General features: G+C 45.6%; 1 protein-coding gene across 15 annotated transcripts in view; it reads right to left on the minus strand.

The window, feature by feature from the left end:
• The window catches only part of LOC137321665 (regulating synaptic membrane exocytosis protein 1-like), a 984,914-nt gene that overhangs the window by 454,555 nt on the left and 508,020 nt on the right, over positions 1–22,339 (minus strand). For all 15 annotated transcript variants that reach the window (XM_067984176.1, XM_067984183.1, XM_067984175.1 and 12 more), the window contains 2 exons: positions 12,389–12,488; positions 1,709–1,832 (listed from right to left, as the gene is read on the minus strand). In XM_067984176.1, the coding sequence (XP_067840277.1) occupies positions 1,709–1,832; positions 12,389–12,488 (224 nt within the window). The remainder of the gene's footprint in view (positions 1–1,708; positions 1,833–12,388; positions 12,489–22,339) is intronic.

The following is a 22,339-nucleotide window of genomic DNA, read 5'->3' on the forward strand; positions in this document are numbered from 1 at the left end:
TTAGGGATTTGTCACCAATTTCGCCGTTCCAGGAAATTCTGGGTCAACACTGTGCTTAAAAATTCCTTCAATGATTCATTTGAAAATTAAAAATTAAATTTGAACAGTTAAACTATATTACGGTAAATAAATCCAAAACAATTATAGGATACATTTTGTGGCATGAAGCCTGGCTGGATTGTTGGGAGTGGGGTGGGGGTGCAGTTCAGACAATCTGGCAATGCAGGCAATTGTGGCCCTCCCAATTTTCTGGTTATTAATTAATAATCAGCGTGCTACCTCAAAATTTACCCCAACAACATTTTTGTGCCCTTTTCACAATCTCTCCTGAAATTATTTCATTCTTTTTTATCCATTCAATTTTTTCCTCTGCTCTCTCTTTAACCAAACGTGCTAACACTTGCTGGAGTTTAATCATCCCCTGTATGCTGGGTAACTGCCCATGTTTTTCTGTGTGATCTTCGACAGTTAATATTGGCAGGCTATTCCTTCATGAATGGCACCACAGCAAATCCGGATCCTGTCTTCATCCAACGTCCACATATTCACTCTCCAGCAGATCAGGAGCAGAAGCCCTAGTTGCATCACTAAGGCCAATCTGCGGAGGTCCCACCACTGTCCTGGTTAAGGTCAGCTGGTACAGCACAAACCAGGGATCGAACCAGGGATCGAACCTGGGAGCTTTTTGGTCCGTAAGGATGGGTTATTTCCACACTGGTTAACAAATTTATCAAATGAGCCATCGAAACATTTGCCTGAAATTATTTCTGAACCAACATACATTGCTTTTCACTCATTAAATGGGACTGCAAATGACAAAAATATATTGACTTTTAGACTCCTAGAGGTTTTCATACAGATGACCTCCATCTGCTGCACCTATCATGTATTGGTAGTCTAATAAACGAGAGTCCTAGATTAAATAAAGATCTTGAATTGAACTTTCTGTACAAACTGAAATGTGGTTTCATGATAAGTTGAAGTGTGGTCATGGCATCGATGGACTATTCATTTTAAAGTAACCATTTGCCTATTTTAACAGTGCCTGTTGCCCATTCTAAGTGATAAAGCATTGTTAAAAGTTCAAAAAAATGCACTAATTTTTGCAACCACCTCCACCACAACCAGAATTTAGCTAAACACCACACATTTTCTACTTTTGAATAAATAAAACATTTACTGTTGAATATCACACCGTAGAGCAGTATTTCTCTCGGTGTCCAAAATATGTGCAAACTCAACGTCAGACTCAAGTCTCCATACCAAGTCACTGAGAAATGCAGAATTTCTGTTTGCCAAGATGGAGCACACTCTCTCCCTGTAGGAACCCATCCCACTTACCTAAACCCTCAGAATGTAGGCACAGGTTGGCACAGCTACTACTGGAGCTTAACTGGCAGGATAAGGTCTTGCATCACATCAAAGGACCTAAATAAATATTGCAATATAATATCCCCACAACTCATTAGAGGAGAGGTACAGAATTGCCTTAAGAGGGTCACAATATTATTCATTCTACATTCCTTTTCTACATTTGTGGTTTAAAGCATTGGATAAAAAACACAATGTAGAGGTAGAATACACATCGGACCAGGAGGCACTCGTGGCCTGTCATCACGTTTTATTTTCCTGACAAGTATTGATCACTGTTGCATATCCTCCAGGTACTTTCTTCAGAAGCAATGTTATACAAGGTTGCAGACCTTACCCTATTGGCCTTGAAACAACTATTTCAACTTGAAGTTCTGATTTTGATTCCAAAATGATATTGTAAACCTCTTCATTTGTAGCGCCTGGTAATGGCTTTCCATTCCATTCAAGGACCTCATCGCCTAGGATACAGCAAAAGATTGTTTCACAATTATTATACTTTTTCCCAAAATTATAACTTTCATACATTTTCTCACTATAAAATATATGTAATAAAATAACACATTCTGATATTTCACACTCTCCCCGAATTATAATCAACGCATTTTACAACAGGCACTAACTGTGATTTTATTGTTTATCTGTGGGTGCAGTAAGTGTGGAATTGCATGAGATAATGTGATGGCTTCTGTGTTGTCACTGGAAAAACAGAATTCAAACAACAGAAAGTGAGGTATTCAGTACTGATTAAGGGTATGGTAAAAGAGATTCTTGCTCCGTACAGCGTAAAAACATTACTATTGGTTTAGGAGCCTGTGGCCCTGTGAGCTATTGGTGTTGTGAGCAAAATGTTTCACTTTTGTTCAAGACTGGTATTGATCCCTTTCAGTCACAATACATGATGAATGAAAAACTAGCTTCATCAACTGAAATCATGTGCCACCTTAGCTGCTGTGACGATAGTTTGGTTGGTCACTGGGCAGTTTGCCTGAGGAAGGAGCCAAGCCACATCATTCAGTTACAAACACGGGATTTGTCCAAGTATGGGTCTGATTGCCAATTTGTTTGCATTTAACAGAAAATTATTCAAATCCTGTTTGATTTCTGTTTTGGGGGATATTTATTACCTTTCAAGTCCGTAAGTTTGATCTGAAGAGTGGTTCTTTGACTGGAATAAGTTAAGACAGACAACTAACATAGGCAGTGAGGAATAGATTTTAAAAAAACCTAATGAAGTAAATATAGTCATAGTTTTATTACTAGAGCTGCAAACTATTATATTTTCCAATAATAAAACTAGCATAGTATAACAACTGCTGTAAATATATATAATTCTGCTTTTATCTGCTGGATCTATCATTGCTTAATTAACTTATTGAACAATTAAAGCCTAAAACAAGGTCTAATGTGATATCCTTCTGCTTCAGAGACAAGGGCCCAAGTTTTAACAGTGAGGCGGGACCTCAGCAGGAATGGGGAGGGGGTCAATAAGTGGGTGGGAACCATGTGGGTCCTATTAGAGAGGTAGTTGGGTTGTGACCTGGTGATTCATCACTCACAAGCGAGCATGAAGAGACACTGATGACAGGAGCAGTGGTGGGCGCACTCCTCTCAAAGCTCTGTTCAGCTGGACACAGATCCTGAACCCTGGGAGCCATCCTTGAAGAGGAGAATGATAGAGGTACAGACTACCTTTACGACATACTGGAAGACGTGCCATGCTCAGTCTCCACAATAGCAGGGAGGATGGAGGAGTCCACCTCCAGCATTAGTGGACTGGTGGTGCAGGTAAGTGCAGGAATGTCTGCGATGGAGGGGATGGCACCCTCCATTGAGCTTCAAGCACGGCTCACAAATGAGTCCATTCAAGCCCTGACTATGGATGCCAACATGTGTGCCGCCTTAAACAGGCAGACAGATGTTTCAGCCGTGGCCTTAGAATACGTCACAGATCTTTTTTTTATTCATTCATGGGATGTGGGCGTCGCTGGCAAGGCCAGCATTTATTACCCATCCCTAATTGCCCTTGAGAAGGTGGTGGTGAGCCGCCTTTTTGAACCGCTGCAGTCCATGTGGTGAAGGTTCTCCCACAGTGCTGTTAGGAAGGGAGTTCCAGGATTTTGATCCAGCGACAATGAAGGAACGGCGATATATTTCCAAGTCGGGATGGTGTGTAACTTGGAGGGGAACGTGCAGGTGGTGTTGTTCCCATGTGCCTGCTGCTCTTGTCCTTCAAGGTAGTGGAGGTCGCGGGTTTGGGAGGTGCTGTCGAAGAAGCCTTGGCGAGTTGCTGCAGTGCATCCTGTGGATGGTACACACTACAGCCACGGTGCGCCGGTGGTGAAGGGAGTGAATGTTTAGGGTGGTGGATGGGGTGCCAATCAAGCGGGCTGCTTTGTCTTGGATGGTGTCGAGCTTCTTGAGTGTTGTTGGAGCTGCACTCATCCAGGCAAGTGGAGAGTATTCCATCACACTCCTGACTTGTGCCTTGTAGATGGTGGAAAGGCTTTGGGGAGTCAGGAGGTGAGTCACTCGCCGCAGAATACCCAGCCTCTGACCTGCTCTTGTAGCCACAGTATTTATGTGGCTGGTCCAGTTAAGTTTCTGATCAATGGTGACCCCCAGGACGTTGATAGTGGGGGATTCGGCAATGCTAATGTCGTCGAATGTCAAGGGGAGGTGGTTAGACCCTCTCTCTGTTGGAGATGGTCATTGCCTGACACTTGTCTGGTGCGAATGTTACTTGCCACTTATCAGCCCAAGCCTGGATGTTGTCCAGGTCTTGCTGCATGCAGGCACGGACTGCTTCATTATCTGGGGATCTGCTCCATGCTGTTGTCCAGCAGAGTGGTAGCAGTGATGTGACCGTGGCCCAGGAGAGGGATGGTGACGAAAGGGGACATGAAAGTGGGGACGCCATTCAAAGCGCTCCCATTTCTCACCCGTTGCCTCCCCCTTAGCCAGTACCCGTAATGCTGCCTCCTCTCCAGGTGGCCGAGTCTGCCCCTGCACAGGTGCTGGTGGAGCAGTCTTTGGAGGGGCCCTCATGGGCTTTGAAACCCAGAGGGCAAAAGCATCTAAGTAGTCCGGGCATGAATCTGAGAAACCTGCCACCACCTCTAGTGCAGCCACAGGGTTTGCACCACGTAGAAGCGCTAGGAAGAGGAAGTTGAAGGTTTTGTAATCACGAAGGATATGCACAAGGGTGTCTGACAGACTGTCATGTTTTTCATTTATATTTGGTTTTTGTTAAATTCACATTAAATGTCATGATTCTCACCACCACTGCCCCGCCTTGTCCATTCTCGAGTCCCTTTAGTGAAAGCGCCCTTTCATGTGCTTCATCATGAACGGCGAGACTTGATGCTACCCATTGGGTATGTTTACAAGACTGTATGTGTGGTTGTAGGACAGTTTTGTGCAAGGGGGGCACCTCCACCTCTGTCGCCACTGCCTCCTCCTCCTTCTTCAATATTGACAGCAGGTGCGGCTGCTTCTTGAGCGCATGAGACCTCATCCACCGGTATCCCTCTCTGTTGAGCGATGTATAGGACGCAACACACGACTATTATTCTACACACCCTTACCGGTGAGTACTGAAGGGCTCCCCCAGATCGATCCAGGCACCTGAAGCACATCTTCAGCAGTCTAATAACTTGTTCAATGACAGACCTGGTCGTGATATGACTGTTGTACTGTTGCTGTGCCTCGCTGGTGGGGTTCCTCACAGGTGTCATGAGCCATGTCTGCAGGGGGTATCCCTTGTCTCGAAGGAGCCAGCCCTTGTCTCTGTTTTGTGCGTGGAAGAGGGCCGGGATGTTGGATTCGCGCAGAATGAAAGAATCATGGCAGCTGCCAGAGAATTTGATGCACACCTGTAGAAACCTGCTCCGGTGGTCACAAACCAGCTGTGCATTGATGGAATGATATCCTTTTCAGTTGATGAACAGTCCTGGCTAATGTGCAGGTTCTCAGATTGCTACGTGTGTGCAATCAATTGCGCCCTGTACCCGCGGGAAGACAGCCAGAGTGGAAACCCACTGCTCTCTCAGTTTGGCTGATGTCATCGATGGGGGAGTTGACGTAGTCGGATGCCCTGGTAAACAAGCCATCCGTGACCTGTTGCATACACTTATGTGCAAACGACTGAAAGATCCTGATGATATCACCAGTGGTGCCCTGGAAAGATCCGGAGGCGAAGAAATTGAGGGCAGTGGTGACTTTAACTGCGACAGGCAATGTGTACCCACCAGGCCCATCTGGCAGCGGCTCTACATGAAGGAGCCTGTAGATGTCTACGAAAACCTGGCGACTTAATCTGAGCCTTCACAGGCACTGCTCCTCAGAGAGGTCCAGGAAACTCAGCCTCTGCCTGTAGACCCTCTCACGAGTGCACGGAAAAGTTTGACTTTGTTAGAAAGAGGATGTGGTTGTGCAACAGAAACCCATGGTCACCATACCGCGTTCAGCTTAGCTAAAGAAACTGTTATACTGCTTATGCAAAGGTTGTAACCGCTTTGACAGGTGTAGGGCATGGGTTGGAGGCCACTTCCCTTTGGTGCCTCCTCCCCCTGCAAGAGCTTACGTGCCAAAGTGCACATTCCTCAGGTAGAAATAGGGTATAAAAGATTGGCTTTTAGCCATCAGACACACAGTCAGAGAAGAGAGGGAGCTAGATACTTCCAGGGGATGTTAATGCTGACTACAGCCTAAACCTGTGTAGCTCCCTGAAGTAGAAGTGCCATCTGCACCGGCTGTCCAGCTCCTAGATAGGTAATAACTTGCTAGTTTAGGGCTGTTAGTTACTGCTCGGTGATGTGTGTATCATTTGCTGTCTGTGAACAATAAAGCCTCAATTCTTTACCAATACGGTGTCAGGTTGAATTGATTAAGGCACCCCGGACCTCCGGGTCTGGGTTTTTTACAACTGCCCCTTTTGTTCCATGGGCTTCAATTTTGATGACAAGCCTATCATGCGGTACTTCATCAAATGCCTTTTGGAAGTCCATATACACCACATCAACCCCATTACCCTCATCGACTCTCTCTGTTACCTCATCAAAAAACTCAATCTAGTTAGTTAAACACAATTTGCCTTTAACAAATCCATGCTGGCTTTCCTTAATTAATCCGCACTTGTCCAAGTGACTGTTAATTTTGTCCCAGATTATCGTTTCTAAAAGTTTCCCCACCACTGAGGTTAAACTGACTGGCCTGTAGTTGCTGGGTTTATCCTTACACCCTTTTTTGAACAAGAGTGTAAAATTTGCAATTCTCCAGTCCTCTGGCACCACCCCCATATCTAAAGATGTTTGGAAGATTGTGGCCAGCACCTCTGCAATTTCCACCCTTCCTTCCCTCAGTAACCTAGGATGTATCCCATCTGGACCAGGTGACTTATCTACTTTAAGTACAGCGAGGCCTTTCTAGTACCTCCTCTTTATCAATTTTTAGCCCATCTTAAAATGATTGGTGGTGGTGAGCCGCCTTCTTGAACCGCTGCAGTCCGTGTGGTGACGGTCCTCCCACAGTGCTGTTAGGAAGGGAGTTCCAGGATTTTGACCCAGCGACGATGAAGAAACGGCGATATATTTCCAAGTCGGGATGTTGTGTGACTTGGAGGGGAACGTGCAGATGGTGTTGTTCCCATGCGCCTGCTGCCCTTGTCCTTCTAGGTGGTAGAGGTCGCGGGTTTGGGAGGTGCTGTCGAAGAAGCCTTGGCGAGTTGCTGCAGTGCATCCTGTGGATGGTACACACTGCAGCCACAGTGCGCCGGTGGTGAAGGGAGTGAATGTTTAAGGTGGTGGATGGGGTGCCAATCAAGCGGGCTGCTTTATCCTGGATGGTGTCGAGCTTCTTGAGTGTTGTTGGAGCTGCACTCATCCAGACAAGTGGAGAGTATTCCATCACACTCCTGACTTGTGCCTTGTAGATGGTGGAAAGGCTTCAGGGAGTCAGGAGGTGAGTCACTTGCCACACAATACCCAGCCTCTGACCTGTTCTTGTAGCCACAGTATTTATGTGGCTGGTCCAGTTAAGTTTCTGGTCAATGGTGACCCCCAGAATGTTGATGGTGGGGGATTTGGCGATAGTAATGCCGTTGAATGTCAAGAGGAGGAGAGGTGGTGAACTACTGAATGCACTAACGCCTTGAGACCCCTTCCTGGAGATTGTCTTGCACCTGTTTCAGTTAACACCGAGAGCAGTGTAACTTTAGCTTTTGATGAAGTATGGGGCATTTTACCAGACGACTATTCCCCAGAACAAAATGCTCCTCAGTATTTAGTGTCCATAACTTTCTTTTTTAGTCAGAGTTGTCAGAATCATACAGAATTAGAGGACGGTAGGAGCCACTTAGCTTATCGCAGCTTTTTTTTTTATTCATGCGTGGGATGTGGGCGTTGCTGGTGAGGCCAGCTATGCCGGAGCTAGCTTTTCAACTGGAGCAATCACTTCTAACCTCATTGCTCTGTCCATTCCCATGTCTGTTTTTAGTCACCTTTTGAAATACTTATCCAGTTCTCTTTTAAATTATGTTATTCATTTATCCATGACCATTCCATAACATCACCTGTCTCCACCCTTCTGCTGCTGAAGCTCTCATCCATGCCTTTGTCACCTCCAGACTCAACTCTTCCATTGTTCTCCTGGCCAGCTTCATATCCTCTACCCTCCATAAACTTCAACTCATCCAAAATGCTGTTGCTTGTATCCTACACCACACCAAGTCCCGCTCACCTGCCACTCGAGTCCCCTAACGCCTCCAATTTAAAATTATCATCCTCTTAAGTTTAATTCCCTTCACGACCTCTCCCTTCCTTATTCTCTGTAACCTCCTCCAGCCCTCCAACACCACCGCCCCCCCCCCCACAACTTTCTAAGCCCTACACTCTGGAATTCCTCCCTAAACCTCTCCACCTCCTCCGTTAAGGTCCCCTTTAAAACCCATCTCTCTGAGCAAGCTTTTGGTCATCACTCCTAATTTTGGTTCTTTAACTATTCTTTGGTTTCACATGAATTTTTGCCTGACTACACCACAATGAAATGCTATGGAACATGGGGACGTTTTTCTATGTTCAAGGCGCTAGATAAATACAGGTTGCCATTGTAATAGTCTCTGTATCCCATTGTGGTACAGCATACTAATAATGCTCCACATGAAAACATTTCTGCTAACTTCCATCTAAGTTTATGCCCCCTTGCTATTGATTTGCGAACCTAGTGGAAGCAATCTCTTACTATCATGCAAAATATCTTATGAGGTTATAGTCTGCCTCAAAAGTCACTTGTGGTAAGGCATTCCATTTTTTAATAACACTCTGTGTGAAAACATTGCTTCTAATTTCCTCTTTACAACAGTGACTACACTTCAAAAAAAAAGTACTTCATTGGCTTTAAAGCACTTTGAGATGTTCTGAGATTGTGAAAGGTAGAATCATAGAAAGATTACAGCATGGAAGGAGGCCACTCGGCCCACTGGCTCTATGCAGGAGCAATCCAGCTAGTCCCACTCCCCCGCCCTATCCCCGTAGCCCTGCAAATTTTGTCCTTTCAAGTACTTATCAAGTTCCTTTTTGATGGTCATGATTGAATCTGCCTCCACCACCCCCTCAGGCAGTGCATTCCAGATCCTAACCATTTGCTGTGTAAAAGGTTTTTCCTCATGTCACCTTTGGTTCTTTTGCCAATCTCCTTAAATCTATGTCCTCTGGTTCTTGAACCTTCCACCAATGGGAACAGTTTCACTCTATCTATTCTGTCTAGACCCTTCATGATTTTGGATACCTCGATCAAATCTCCTCTCAACCTTCTCTGTTCCAAGGAGAACAACCCCAGCTTCTCCAGTCTATCCACGTAACTAAAGTCCCTCACCCCTGGAATCATTCTAGTAAATCTCTTCTGCACCCTCTCTAAGGCCTTCACATCTTTCCTAAAGTGCAGTGCCCAGAACTGGACACAATACTCCAGTTGTGGCCGAACCAGTGTTTTATAAAGGTTCATCATGACTTCCTTGCTTTTGTACTCTATGCCTCTATTTATAAAGCCCAGGACCCCGTATGCTTTTTCAATCGCTTTTTCAACCTGCCCTGCCACCTTCAATGATTTGTGCACATATCCCCCCAGATCTCTCTGTTCCTGTACCCCTTTTAGAATTGTACCCTTTAGTTCATATTGCCTCTCCTCATTCTTCCTATCGAAATACATCACCTCGCATTTTTCTGTGTTAAATTTCATCTGCCACATGTCCGCCAATGCCACGTGTCCTCACTGTCCACTGCACTTCCAAGTTTTGTGTCATCTGCCAATTTGGAAATTGTGCCCTGTACACCCAAGTCCAAGTCATTAATATATATCAAGAAAAGCAGTGGTCCTCGTACTGACCCATGGGTAACACCTCTTTACATCTCCCTCCAATCCGAAAAACAACCGTTCACCACTACTCTCTGTTTCTTTTTACTTAGCCAATTCTGTATCCATGCTGCTACTACCCCTTTTATTCTAAATGCTATATAAATGTGAGTGTTTCTTTCTTTCTTTTCTGCTCATGATAATCTTCACTCTAGGCCCCCTTTTTTACCAATTCGCCAAGCAGTGGAAACAATCTTTCATTGCTTACTCTCTCAAAACCTTTCAAAATTTTGAAAACCTCTATTAGATCACCCCTTAAACTTCTCTGTGAAAGAAGACCTCATTTTTCAAGCCATTCTTCATAAGTATAAACCTCGCATTCTGGTATCATTCTAGGAAATCTTTACAATAACCTTTCCATGGCTCCAAAATCCTTACTGCAATGGGATGCCCAGAACTGTATACAATACACTAACTGTCTTGTACTAATTCAACATATCACTTCCTTGCTTTTATTCATTACTCCAATGTGTAAAACCCAGAATCCCATTTGTTATAATGGACTTTTTTACCTCCAATCTCATCTTCAAAAACGCAAATATCCGCAGCCCTAATTCTCTCTGTTCCCCAGCTTTGTTAACAGCCTTACTGTTTAGGGTATCATTCCCTTCACTGTGTTTATACTGCTTCATGTCCAGGATCTTTGCAAGGCTGCTGTGCCAGTGAGGAGCAGGGATAATATTTCTGCCCGCCCCATGTGCCCACTGCTGACTCATTTGCATGCCGATGGCTCCAGAAACACCTGGCATTGATGTACTATGTGGGGTGGGGTGGGGAGGGCAATGAAGAATAGCTTCAGGGTGGCAGATAGGTTGCATTCTGGCCATTATGCAGCAGGTTTTACAGAAATAGAAATGGAGGTAGTGCTCCAGGAAAAACAAAATGGGAGGCATGGAACTTCAGCTTCAGGGAGAGAGAAATAAAATCGCTGCAGTCGATGGCAGGCAGGGAGGTGCCGATGGCAGTTACTGCCATCTCCAGAACCCCATGGACAGATGTTCAACGCCAGGAAAAATTCAATCCCCCGACGAGGCTTGGCAAGGTAAAAGGAAGTACCTGCATAGCACTCCTAGCTTTCACCCATCCCTGTCTCACCATGGGTATCATCTCCTCAGCACTGACCCTCCAAAAGTGATATCGCTTAAAGGACCCAACTCTTTCTGTCTTCTCATTCTTTAGGTCACTCACAGCGAAGTGAAGAAGAGGTGGAAGAAGACAACGAGCCAAGACCCTCTGCTTTTGGGCCTGTGAGCACCGCCTCACCTTCGCATGTCAAGCATCCGCCTAGAGACATCCACTCATGGGAGCCGAAATATTGAAGAGTTGGAAAGCAGGGCAATGCACTGACAGCAAGTCTATTGGAAGAGTGAAGGGACACTGACCTTCTACCTATCATGGACAGCTGGAAGACACAGCCCTCGCTGAAGATCCTGTGGATGGATCCTGTTTTTAAACAATGAATCTCCAGAATCTAATCCTCTCTTGAACCTAATTATACTGATAGCTTCAATGTTCTTCGCTGGTAAATTATTCCTCGATTGTATATGTTCTTTCTGACTTTCCTTCTTACCCCAACCCATACATTTTTAAATTGAGTCCCCGATATCTGAACTCTTTACCATTGTGAACAATTTGCCTGATCTACTTTGTCATTCCCCTTCATAATTTTGAAACCTTCAGTTATGTCATCTCATCTTTTCCAAAAATAAACTAGGATAACTTCTTTTAATCCTTTCTCATGAGTTAAATTTCCATTACCCATAATAATCTTGGTCTCTCACCTTTGTAGCTTCTCAAGGGAAATAACATTGTTTGTATAATTCAGTGACCAGAAATATATAGCACTGAACGAGATATGAATATCATCATAAATAATAAAAACAGAAAATGCTGGAAGCACTCAGCAGGACAGGCAGCATCTGTGGAGAGAGAAACAGAGTTAATATTTAAGGTCGATGACTGAAATCAGAACTGGGTGTGAGGTCATCGACCTTAAATGTTAACTCTGTTTCTCTCTCCACAGATGCTGCCTGACCTGCTGAGTGCTTCAAGCATTTTCTGTTTTTATTTCAGATTTCCAGCATCCACAGTATTTTGCTTTTGTATGAACATCATTTTGTTCAGGCCTTAAGGTCATCAGAGATCCTGAGGGGTTCATTACTGATGAGCCTTGTAATGATTCTAACCCTCAATAAACGATGGTCATGGGACGTCCGGCCTCTGCTGGTAGAGAAGCAGGTGACTATGTGCCACGTCCTCCGAGCATGTTCAACAACAAAAAGAACAGATCAGAAGGGAAGATTTCCTCTGGGCACTTTTCCACCGTCAAAGATGAACGTTCCTGTACACGCATCTAGGATTATGCGATAGCACACTCAGGAAGTGTTTCCCAGTTTCTTTTATTTATGTAATCTGCAAGTAGGCGTTCAATGCAACAATGACCCCTAAACCTATGAGCTGGGTGTGTGTTTGCTAGAGGTCTAGAGATAATGGAAAGCCTGCATTTTAATGTTTTAAATAAAACTGAGCGCCATAACATGGATTAATTAATTTTCCTGTCACACTGTTGTGTTTGTCCTAAAGGCATACTTGTCAAACATTTGCTTACCAGCTCTCAAATGGCCAACGACATCAGCTAAGCTGCCTTTTTTTACTTTGGTGATGAAGGCCCCAAGTCTTCCGGTTTCTGTTATCTTTCCTCCAACCACCTGGATGACATAAATGTTAAATTAACTCTCACCTAGAAACTGATCATTATTTAAATGCGATTAAACAGAAACTTCATTCATATACAGTAGCTATCCTCAATAATCACATTACTGTATACAGTATAATACCACTGTGTAAACTGTACCAAAGTCACATTCTGCTCACTGGTGTATAAGGTAATACGCACTGCAGCGGTTCAAGAAGGCGGCTCACCACCACCTTCTCGAGGGCAATTAGGGATGGGCAATAAATGCCGGCCTCGCCAGCGACGCTCACGTCCCATGAACGAATAAAAAAAAAATAAGGTAAGCTGAAATGTGACGAGGTCTCCTTATGGTTTAGTTCATTAATGCACTGTCTGATGTGGTACTGAGACATAAAGACCAGTGGGGTCCCAGGTTTGAGTCTCAATCTGTGCTGAGTTAAATGGTCACAGTGAGTGAAGTTGGGAAGGAAAGAAAATCAGACAGTTTTTCCACTTCTATGCTTTCGGCTCTCCAAGCGGTAATATCCCAATTATTGAGATTATTAATGCTAACTTTCTTCCCTATAAAACTCGACGTCTTCCGCTGGGAGAAACTTTTCACAACCTTGACGTTATTGTGAACGTCATAACTTGACCAAATCCCAATTTACTTCTGAAAATGCCAGGTTAACACTTCCAAAATAATTTAACTGCAGGTGCACATAGCCACATGGGAATCCAATGTATTGGTGATAACGGAGACCTGGCTGAAAAAAGGGCAGGATTGGATACTAAATATTACTGGATACAAGGGGTAAATTTTAACAGGGGAGCGGGGAAGAGGAGGGGGGGGGGGAATACCTGACAGGAAACCCGGAAGTACAAGTTTTCCGGACGTCCTTACAATTTTGACATAAGGACGTCTTCCATTTTTGTAGGTTTCTCGCCCGACAGACCAGCCAGATAGACAGGCTGGACGTCAGTCAGGCGGGAGAACAGCCAGAGAGCGGATGATGTCAGGTAAGACTTAGATGGGGGGGGGCGGGATTCTGGAGTCATCATGGGGAGGTCGGTCATCAGGGGGCTCGGTCATCGGAGGGTTGGTCATCGGGGCCGGTGGTCATTGGGGGGGGGGTCATCAGGAGTTCAGTCATGGGGGGGTCGGAGATCATGGGGTCGGAAATCGTGGGGAGGGTGGTCGGAGATTTTGGGCAGGGTCGGAGATCATGGGGATGGGGTGTCGGAGATCGTAAGAGGGGGTGTCAGAGATTGTAAGGGGTGATCTGAGATTGGCGGTGGGGGTCAGCGATCTTGTATGTGTCATTGAGGCAGGTGAGCTTGTTGGGCTTGGAGGAAACACTTCTCCTCCTCCTGGCCCACAAGTAGTGCAATAAAGGCACTTACCTGCAGAGTTCTCGCCTCCCCTTACGTGGCGAAAATCAGAAGGCCCGGGAATCCCAGCCCCCAAGAGTTAAAAATAAAAAACCTATCAAAATGGAGGCCTGCAACCTCCTTAAAAGATTTTACTGACTGACCTGCCTCCTGAGAGCTGGTTGGTCGCCCGCCCCTCGACCCACCTCCGTCAAATCCGGAAGTAGAGGGGTTGGAGGCAAGCTGGGGTCAGGATTTACTTTTTTTACGACTTTTACCATCCCACCCACCCCCAATCCACCCTTTGGTGGGGTTAAAATTTACCCCAAAATGTTCAGGAAAGATAGGGAAGGAAAAAATGATGGGGGGGTGGCAGTACTGATTAAAGAGAATATTGCAGTGCTGGAGAGAGTGGATTTCCTTGAGGGGGTCAAAGACAGAATCTATTTGGTTAGAGTTAAGAAATAAAAGAGGTGCCATTACGCTACTGAGTGTATTCTATAGGCCACCAACTAGTGGGAAGGATATAGAGGAGCAAATTTGCAGGGAAATTACAGAGATGTGCAAGAACTATAAAGTAGTGATAATGGGGGACTTCAACTATCCTAATATAGACTGGGATAGTAATAGTGTAAAGGGGAATTTCTGAAGTGTGTTCAGGAGAACTTTCTTGATCAGAATGTTTCCGGCCCAACGAGGAAGGAGGCATTGCTGGATCTGGTTCTGCGGAATGAGGTGGGTCAAGTGGAGCAAGTGACAGTGGGGGAACATTTAGGGGACAGTGATCATAGTATCATCAGGTATAGATTAGTTATGGAAAAGGACAAGGAGCAATCTCGAGTAAAAACACTTAATTGGAGGAGGGCCAATTTCAGTGGGGTGAGAAATGATCCGGCCCTGGTAAATTGGAATCAAAGATTGGCAGGTAAAACTGTAATCAAACTATGGGCGGCCTTTAAAGAGGAGATGGTTCGGGTACAGTCTAGGTACATTTCCACGAGGGGGAAAGGTAGGGAAACCAAAGCTAGAGCTCCCTGGATGACGATAGAGATAGAGAGTAAGATGAAGCAGAAAAAAGGGGCATATGACAGATGTTAGGTTGATAACACAAGTGAAAACTAGGCTGAATATAGAAAGTACAGAGAAGAAGTGAAAAAGGAAATAAGAGGGGCAAAGAGGGAATATGAGAATAGACTTGCAGCTAACATAAAAGGGAATCCAAAAGTCTTATAAAGGCATATAAACAATAAACAGGTAGTAAGAGGAGGGGTGGGGCCAATTAGGGACAAAAAGGAGATCTACTCATGGAGGCAGAGGGCATGGCTGAGGTACTAAATGAGTACTTTGCATTTGTCGTTAACAAGGAAGAAGATGCTGCCAAAGTCACAGTATAAGAGGAGGTAGTTTAGATACTGGATGGGCTAAAAATTGATAAAGCGGAGGTACTAGAAAGGCTAGCTGTACTTAAAGTAGATAAGTCATCTGGTCCGGATGGGATGCATCCTTGGTTGCTAAGGGAAGTAAGGGTAGAAATTGCAGAGGTGCTGGTCATAATTTTCCAATCCTCCTGAAATATGGGGGAGGTGCCAGAGGACTGGAGAATTGCAAATGTTACACCCTTGTTCCAAAAAGAGTGTAAGGATAAACCCAGCAACTACAGGCCAGTCAGTTTAACCTCAGTGGTGGGGGAGCTTTTAGAAACGATAATCTGGGATAAAATTAATAGTCACTTGGACAAGTTTGGAATAATAAAGGAAAGTCAGCACGGATTTGTTAAAGGCAAATCGTGTTTAACTAACTTGATAGAGTTTTTTGATGAGGTGACAGAGAGGGTTGATGATGGCAATGCAGTTGTGTATATGGATTTTCAAAAGGTGTTTGATAAAGTGCCACATAATAGGCTTGACAGCAAAATTGAAGCCCATGGAATAAAAGGGGCAGTGGTAGCATAGATACGAAACTGACTAAGCGACAGGAAACAGAGTGTAGTGGTGACGGTTGTTTTTTGGACTTGAGGGAAGTTTACAGTGGTGTTCCCCAGGGATCGTACCAGGACCACTGCTTTTCTTGATATATATTAATGACTTGGATTTGGATGTACAGGACACAATTTCCAAATTTGCAGATGACAAAAAACTTGGAAGTGTTGTAAACAGTGAGGAGGATAGTGATAGACTTCAAGAGGATATAGACAGACTGGTGGAATGGACGGACACGTGGCAGATGAAATTTAAAGTAGAGCAGTGTGAAGTGATACATTTTGGCAGGAACAATAAGGAGAGGCAATATAAACTAAATGGTACAATTCTAATGGGGGTGCAGGAAGAGAGAGACCTGGGGGTATATGTGCACAAATCTTTGAAGGTGGCAGGACAGGTTTGAAAGCAGTTAAAAAAAATACAGGATCCTGGGCTTTATAAATGGAGGCATAGAGTATAAAAGCAAGGAAGTTATGATGAACCTTTATAAAACACTGGTTCGGCCACAGCTGGAGTATTATGTCCAGTTCTTGGCACCGCACTTTAGGAAGGCTGTGAAGGCCTTAGAGAGGGTGCAGAAGAGATTTACCAGAATGATTCCAGGGATGAGGGACTTCAGATATGTGGAAAGACTGGAGAAGCTGGGGTTGTTCTCCTTAGGGCAGAGAAGGTTGAGGGGAGATTTGATAGAAGTGTTCAAAATTATGAAGGGTTTAGATAAAGTAAATAAAGAGAAACTGTTCCGATTGGCGGAAGGGTCGAGAACCAGAGAACATAGATTTAAGGTGATTGGCAAAAGAACCAAAGGTGACATGAGGAAAAACATTTTAAGCAGCGAGTAGTTATGATAATAACTAATAACAAATTATCCCCATGTTTACAAACTGTGGAGTTATTTTAAAACATTGAATGAAGGTTGCGAACCACTAAATTCCACCAATCTGCATGCCACACCTCACCAATCTGCCGGCCGAGTTGGTACTAGGCCTGCGAGAGTACGTGCACCAAGGTTCTCTGCTATTGCACGAGAGGCCTTGGTGCGAGAGATGGACAGAAGGAGGGACATCCTATATCGTGGTCGGGGGACGGCTGGAGGCACTCTTTGCTCAAAAAGCAGTGGGAGGCAGCAGGGAATGCAGTCAATGCCAGGCGCACAGCACCACAAACATGGATGCAGTGTAGGAAGAAGCTCACACTGGCTGCTATTCAACCATGACAGGCACATCACCCAGACACAAGTCCCGCTTTCTTGCAGGAGAAGGTGGCGCATAAAAGGAGGCAGCAAGTGGCAGTGGCATTTAGCCCCTCGAGCCTGTTCTACCATTCAATGAGATCATGGTTGGTCTGTGACCTAACTCCATACATCCGCCTGAGCCCCATATCCCTTAATACCCTTGGTTCACAGAAATCTATCAATCTCAGATTTAACATTCACAAGTGAGCTAGCATCAACTGCCTGTAGAAGAGCGATCCAAACATCTCCCACCCTTTATGTGCAGAAACGTTTCCTAACTTCACTCCTGCACGTCCTGGCTGCAAATGTTAGGCTATGTCCCCATGTCCTAGTATTCAAGTATGGGAGATGGCCAAAAACAGTTACAAATGCATCAGCAGCCAGAAGCAATAATCCAGCAACTAACCTGTAAATCCTGCATGGTCCCTTTAAATAGCGCTGGTGGGGTGGGGCAGGGGGGTCCTCCAGGCAATCTAAGACATGTATAGATGATTGTAGTTGTGCGTTGAGTGGAGCGTTAAGTTCCAAAATGGTGTGTATCACTTTAAATCAGCGTTGCCCACTGATCAAACACATTTTCTCCCTACCTTACATGATGTCGGCATTCATTATTTGCACATGCGCTAAATTTTTTTTTATTCGTTCACGGGATGTGGGCGTCGCTGGCGAGGCCAGCATTTATTGCCCATCCCAAATTGCCCTTGAGAAGGTGGTGGTGAGCCGCCTTCTTGAACCGCTGCAGTCCGTGTGGTGACGGTTCTCCCACAGTGCTGTTAGGAAGGGAGTTCCAGGATTTTGTCCCAGCGACGATGAAGGAACGGCGATATATTTCCAATTCGGGATGGTGTTTGACTTGGAGGGAAACGTTCAGGTGGTGTTGTTCCCATATGCCTGCTGCTCTTGTCCTTCTAGATGGTAGAGGTCGCGGGTTTGGGAGGTGCTGTCGAAGAAGCCTTGGCGAGTTGCTGCAGTGCATCCTGTGGATGGTGCACACTGCAGCCACAGTGCGCCGGTGGTGAAGGGAGTGAATGTTTAGGGTGGTGGATGGGGTGTCAATCAAGCGGGCTGCTTTATCTTGGATGGTGTCGAGCTTCTTGAGTGTTGTTGGAGCTGCACTCATCCAAGCAAGTGGAGAGTATTCCATCACACTCCTGACTTGTGCCTTGCAGATGGTGGAAAGGCTTTGGGGAGTCAGGAGGTGAGTCACTCGCCGCAGAATACCCAGCCTCTGACCTGCTCTCGTAGCCACAGTATTTATATGGCTGGTCCAGTTAAGTTTCTGGTCAATGGTGACCCCCAGGATGTTGATGGTGGGGGATTCGGCGATGGTAATGCCGTTGAATGTCAAGGGGAGGTGGTTAGACCCTCTCTTGTTGGAGATGGTCATTGCCTGGCACTTATCTGGCGCGAATGTTACTTGCCACTCATGAGCCTAAGCCTGGATGTTGTCCAGGTCTTGCTGCATGCAGGCTCGGACTGCTTCATTATCTGAGGGGTTGTGAATGGAACTGAACACTGTGCAGTCATCAGCGAACATCCCCATTTCTGACCTTATGATGGAGGGAAGGTCATTGATGAAGCAGCTGAAGATGGTTGGGCCTAGGACACTGCCCTGAGGAACTCCTGCAGCAATGCCCTGGGGCTGAGATGATTGGCCTCCAACAACCACTACCATCTTCCTTTGTGGTAGGTATGACTCCAGCCACTGGAGAGTTTTCCCCCTGATTCCCATTGACTTCAATTTTACTAGGGCTCCTTGGTGCCACACTCGGTCAAATGCTGCCTTGATGTCAAGGGCAGTCACTCTCACCTCACCTCTGGAATCCAGCTCTTTTGTCCATGTTTGGACCAAGGCTGTAATGAGGTCTGGAGCCGAGTGGTCCTGGCGGAACCCAAACTGAGCATCGGTGAGCAGGTTATTGGTGAGTAAGTGGCGCTTGATAGCACTGTCGACAACACCTTCCATCACTTTGCTGATGATTGAGAGTAGATTGATGGGGCGGTAATTGGCCGGATTGGATTTGTCCTGCTTTTTGTGGACAGGACATACCTGCGCAATTTTCCACATTGTCGGGTGGATGCCAGTGTTGTAGATGTACTGGAACAGCTTGGCTGGAGGCGCAGCTAGTTCTGGAGCACAAGTCTTCAGCACAACAGCCGGGATGTTGTCGGGGCCCACAGCCTTTGCTGTATCCAGTGCACTCAGCCGTTTCTTGATATCACGTGGAGTGAATCGAATTGGCCGAAGACTGGCTTCCGTGATGGTGGGGATATCGGGAAGAGGCCGAGATGGATCATCCACTCGACACTTCTGGCTGAAGATGGTTGCAAACACTTCAGCCTTGTCTTTTGCACTCACGTGCTGGACTCCGCCGTCATTGAGGATGGGGATGTTTGCAGAGCCTCCTCCTCCCGTTAGTTGTTTGATTGTCCACCACCATTCACGACTGGATGTGGCAGAACTGCAGAGCTTTGATCTGATCCGTTGGTTGTGGAATCGTTTAGCTCTGTCTATAGCATGTTGCTTCCGCTGTTTAGCACGTATGTAGTCCTTAGTTGTAGCTTCACCAGGTTGGCACCTCATTTTTAGGTACGCCTGGTGCTGCTCCTAGCATGCTCTTCTACACTCCTCATTGAACCAGGGTTGATCCCCTGGCTTGTTGGTAATGATAGAGTGAGGAATATGCCGGGCCATGAGGTTACAGATTGTGCTGGAATACAATTCTGCTGCTGCTGATGGCCCACAGCGCCTCATGGATGCCCAGTTTAGAGCTGCTAGATCTGTTCTGAATCTATCCCATTTAGCACGGTGGTAGTGCCACACAACACGTTGGATGGTGTCCTCAGTCACTCCTACCAATACTGTCATGGACAGATGCATTTGCGACAGGTAGATTGGTGAGGACGAGGTCAAGTAAGTTTTTCCCTCGTGTTGGTTCGCTCACCACCTGCCGCAGGCCCAGTCTGGCAGCTATGTCCTTCAGGACTCGGCCATCAGTGGTGCTACCGAGCCACTCTTGGTGATGGACATTGAAGTCCCCCACCCAGAGTACATTTTGTGCCCTTGCTACCCTCAGTGCTTCCTCCACAGTGGTGTTCAACATGGAGGAGGACTGATCCATCAGCTGAGGGAGGGCGGTAGGTGGTAATCAGCAGGAGGTTTCCTTGCCCATGTTTGACCTGATGCCATGAGATTTCATGGGGTCCAGAGTCAATGTTGAGGACTCTCAGGGCCACTCCCTCCTGACTGTATATCACTGTACCGCCACCTCTGGTGGGTCTGTCCTGCCAGTGGGACAGGACATACCCAGGGATGGTGATGGAAGAGTCTGGGACATTGGCTAAAAGGTATGATTCTGTGAGGCTGTTGCTTGACTAGTCTGTGGGACAGCTCTCCCAATTTTGGCACAAATCCCCAGATGTTAGTAAGGAGGACCTTGCAGGGTCGACTGGGCTTGGTTTGCCGTTGTCGTGTCCGGTGCCTAGTGGTCCGACGCCGGGTGGTCTGTCCGGTTTTATTCTTATTATGACTTTTCGTCACGAGATTTTACAACTGAGTGGCTTGCTGGGCCATTTCAGAGGGCAATTAAGAATCAACCACATTGCTGTGGGTCTGGAGTCACATATAGGCCAGACCAGGTAAGGAGGGCAGGTTTCCTTCCCTGAAGGACATTAGTGAACCAAATGGGTTTTTACGACAATCCGGTAGTTTCATGGCCATCATTACTGATACTAGTATTTTAATTCCAGATTTTATTTAATTAATTGAATTTAATTAATTCATTGAATTTAAATTCGCCAGCTGCCGTGGCGGGATTTGAACTCATGACTCTGGATTTTAGTCCAGGCCTCTGGATTACTAGTCCAGTAACATAACCACTATGCTACCGTACCCGATAAACCGTACCCGATAAAGCTAAATGCTTTACCAAGATGGCGTCTGGCGCACATCACTCTAGAAGCGTGTTTGCGCATCTAAGACGCCATCTTGGATCTCCGGGAGGTCGCATGGCGCCGAAACAATGAGCGCTACATCGCTCAATTTAGCACCAATATACTTTAAGTACTGCCAGCTTTCTAGTACCTCCTCTTTATTAATTTTTAGACTGTCCAGTATCTCAACTATCTCCTCTTTTACTATAACTTTGGCAGCATTTTCTTCCTTGGTAAAGACGGATGAAAAGCTACCTCAACCATGCCCTCTGCAGAGGTCTCCTTTTTGGTCCGTAAACTAACTGATTACTATTTATATGCCAATAGATAGTTTTTGGATTCACTTTTATGTTAGCCGCCAGTCTATTCTCATACTATCTCTTTGCCCCTCTGTACTTTCTATATTCAGCCTAGTTCTCACTTGTATTATCAACCTGACATCTGTCATCAGCCCCCTTTTTGTGCTTCATCTTACTCTCTATCTCTAACGTCATCCAGGGAGCTCTGGCTTTGGTTGCCCTACCTTTCCCCCTTGTGGGAATGCATCCAGACTGTACCCGAACCATCTCATCTTTAAAGGCCGGCCATTGTTCGATTACAGTTTTGGTTGCAAATCTTTGATTCTAATTGACCCGGGCCAGATCCATTCTCAACCCACTGAAATGGACCCTCCTCCAATTAAATATTTTTACTTTAGATTGCTCCTTGTCCTTTTCCATAGCTAATCTAAACATTATGATACAATGATCACTGTTCCTTAAATGTTCCCCCACTGTCACTTTCTCCACTTGACCCACCTCATTCCCCAGAACTAGATCCAGCAATGCCTCCTTCCTCGTTGGGCCGGAAGCATACCGATCAAGATAGCTCTCCAGAACTCACTGCAAAAATTCCTCCCGCTCTTTGCCTTTTACACTATTACTATCCCAGTCTATATTAGGATAGTTGAAGTCCCCCATTATCACAACTCTACAGTTCTTACACCTCTCTGTAATTTCCCTGCAAATTTGCTCCTCTATATCCTTCCCACTAGTTGGTGGCCTATAGAATATACTCAGTAGTGTAATGGTACCTCGATTGTTTCTTAACTCGAACCAAACAGATTCTGTCTTTGACCCCTCAAGAAAATCCTCTCTCTCCTGCACTGCAATATTCTCCATAATCATTACTGCAACCCCGCCTTCTTTTTTTCCTTTCCTATCTTTCCTGGACATCTTCTATCCAGAAATATTTAGTACCCAATCCTGCCCTTATTTGAACCAGGTCTCTGTTATCGCCACTACATCATATTCCCAGGTGGCTATTTGCACCTGCAGCTCACCAACCTTATTGAACAAGCTTCGTGCGCTTACACACATGGGCTGTAAA

The sequence above is a fragment of the Heptranchias perlo genome, chromosome 5 (assembly GCF_035084215.1).
Source record: "Heptranchias perlo isolate sHepPer1 chromosome 5, sHepPer1.hap1, whole genome shotgun sequence".
Classification (NCBI taxonomy): domain Eukaryota; kingdom Metazoa; phylum Chordata; class Chondrichthyes; order Hexanchiformes; family Hexanchidae; genus Heptranchias; species Heptranchias perlo.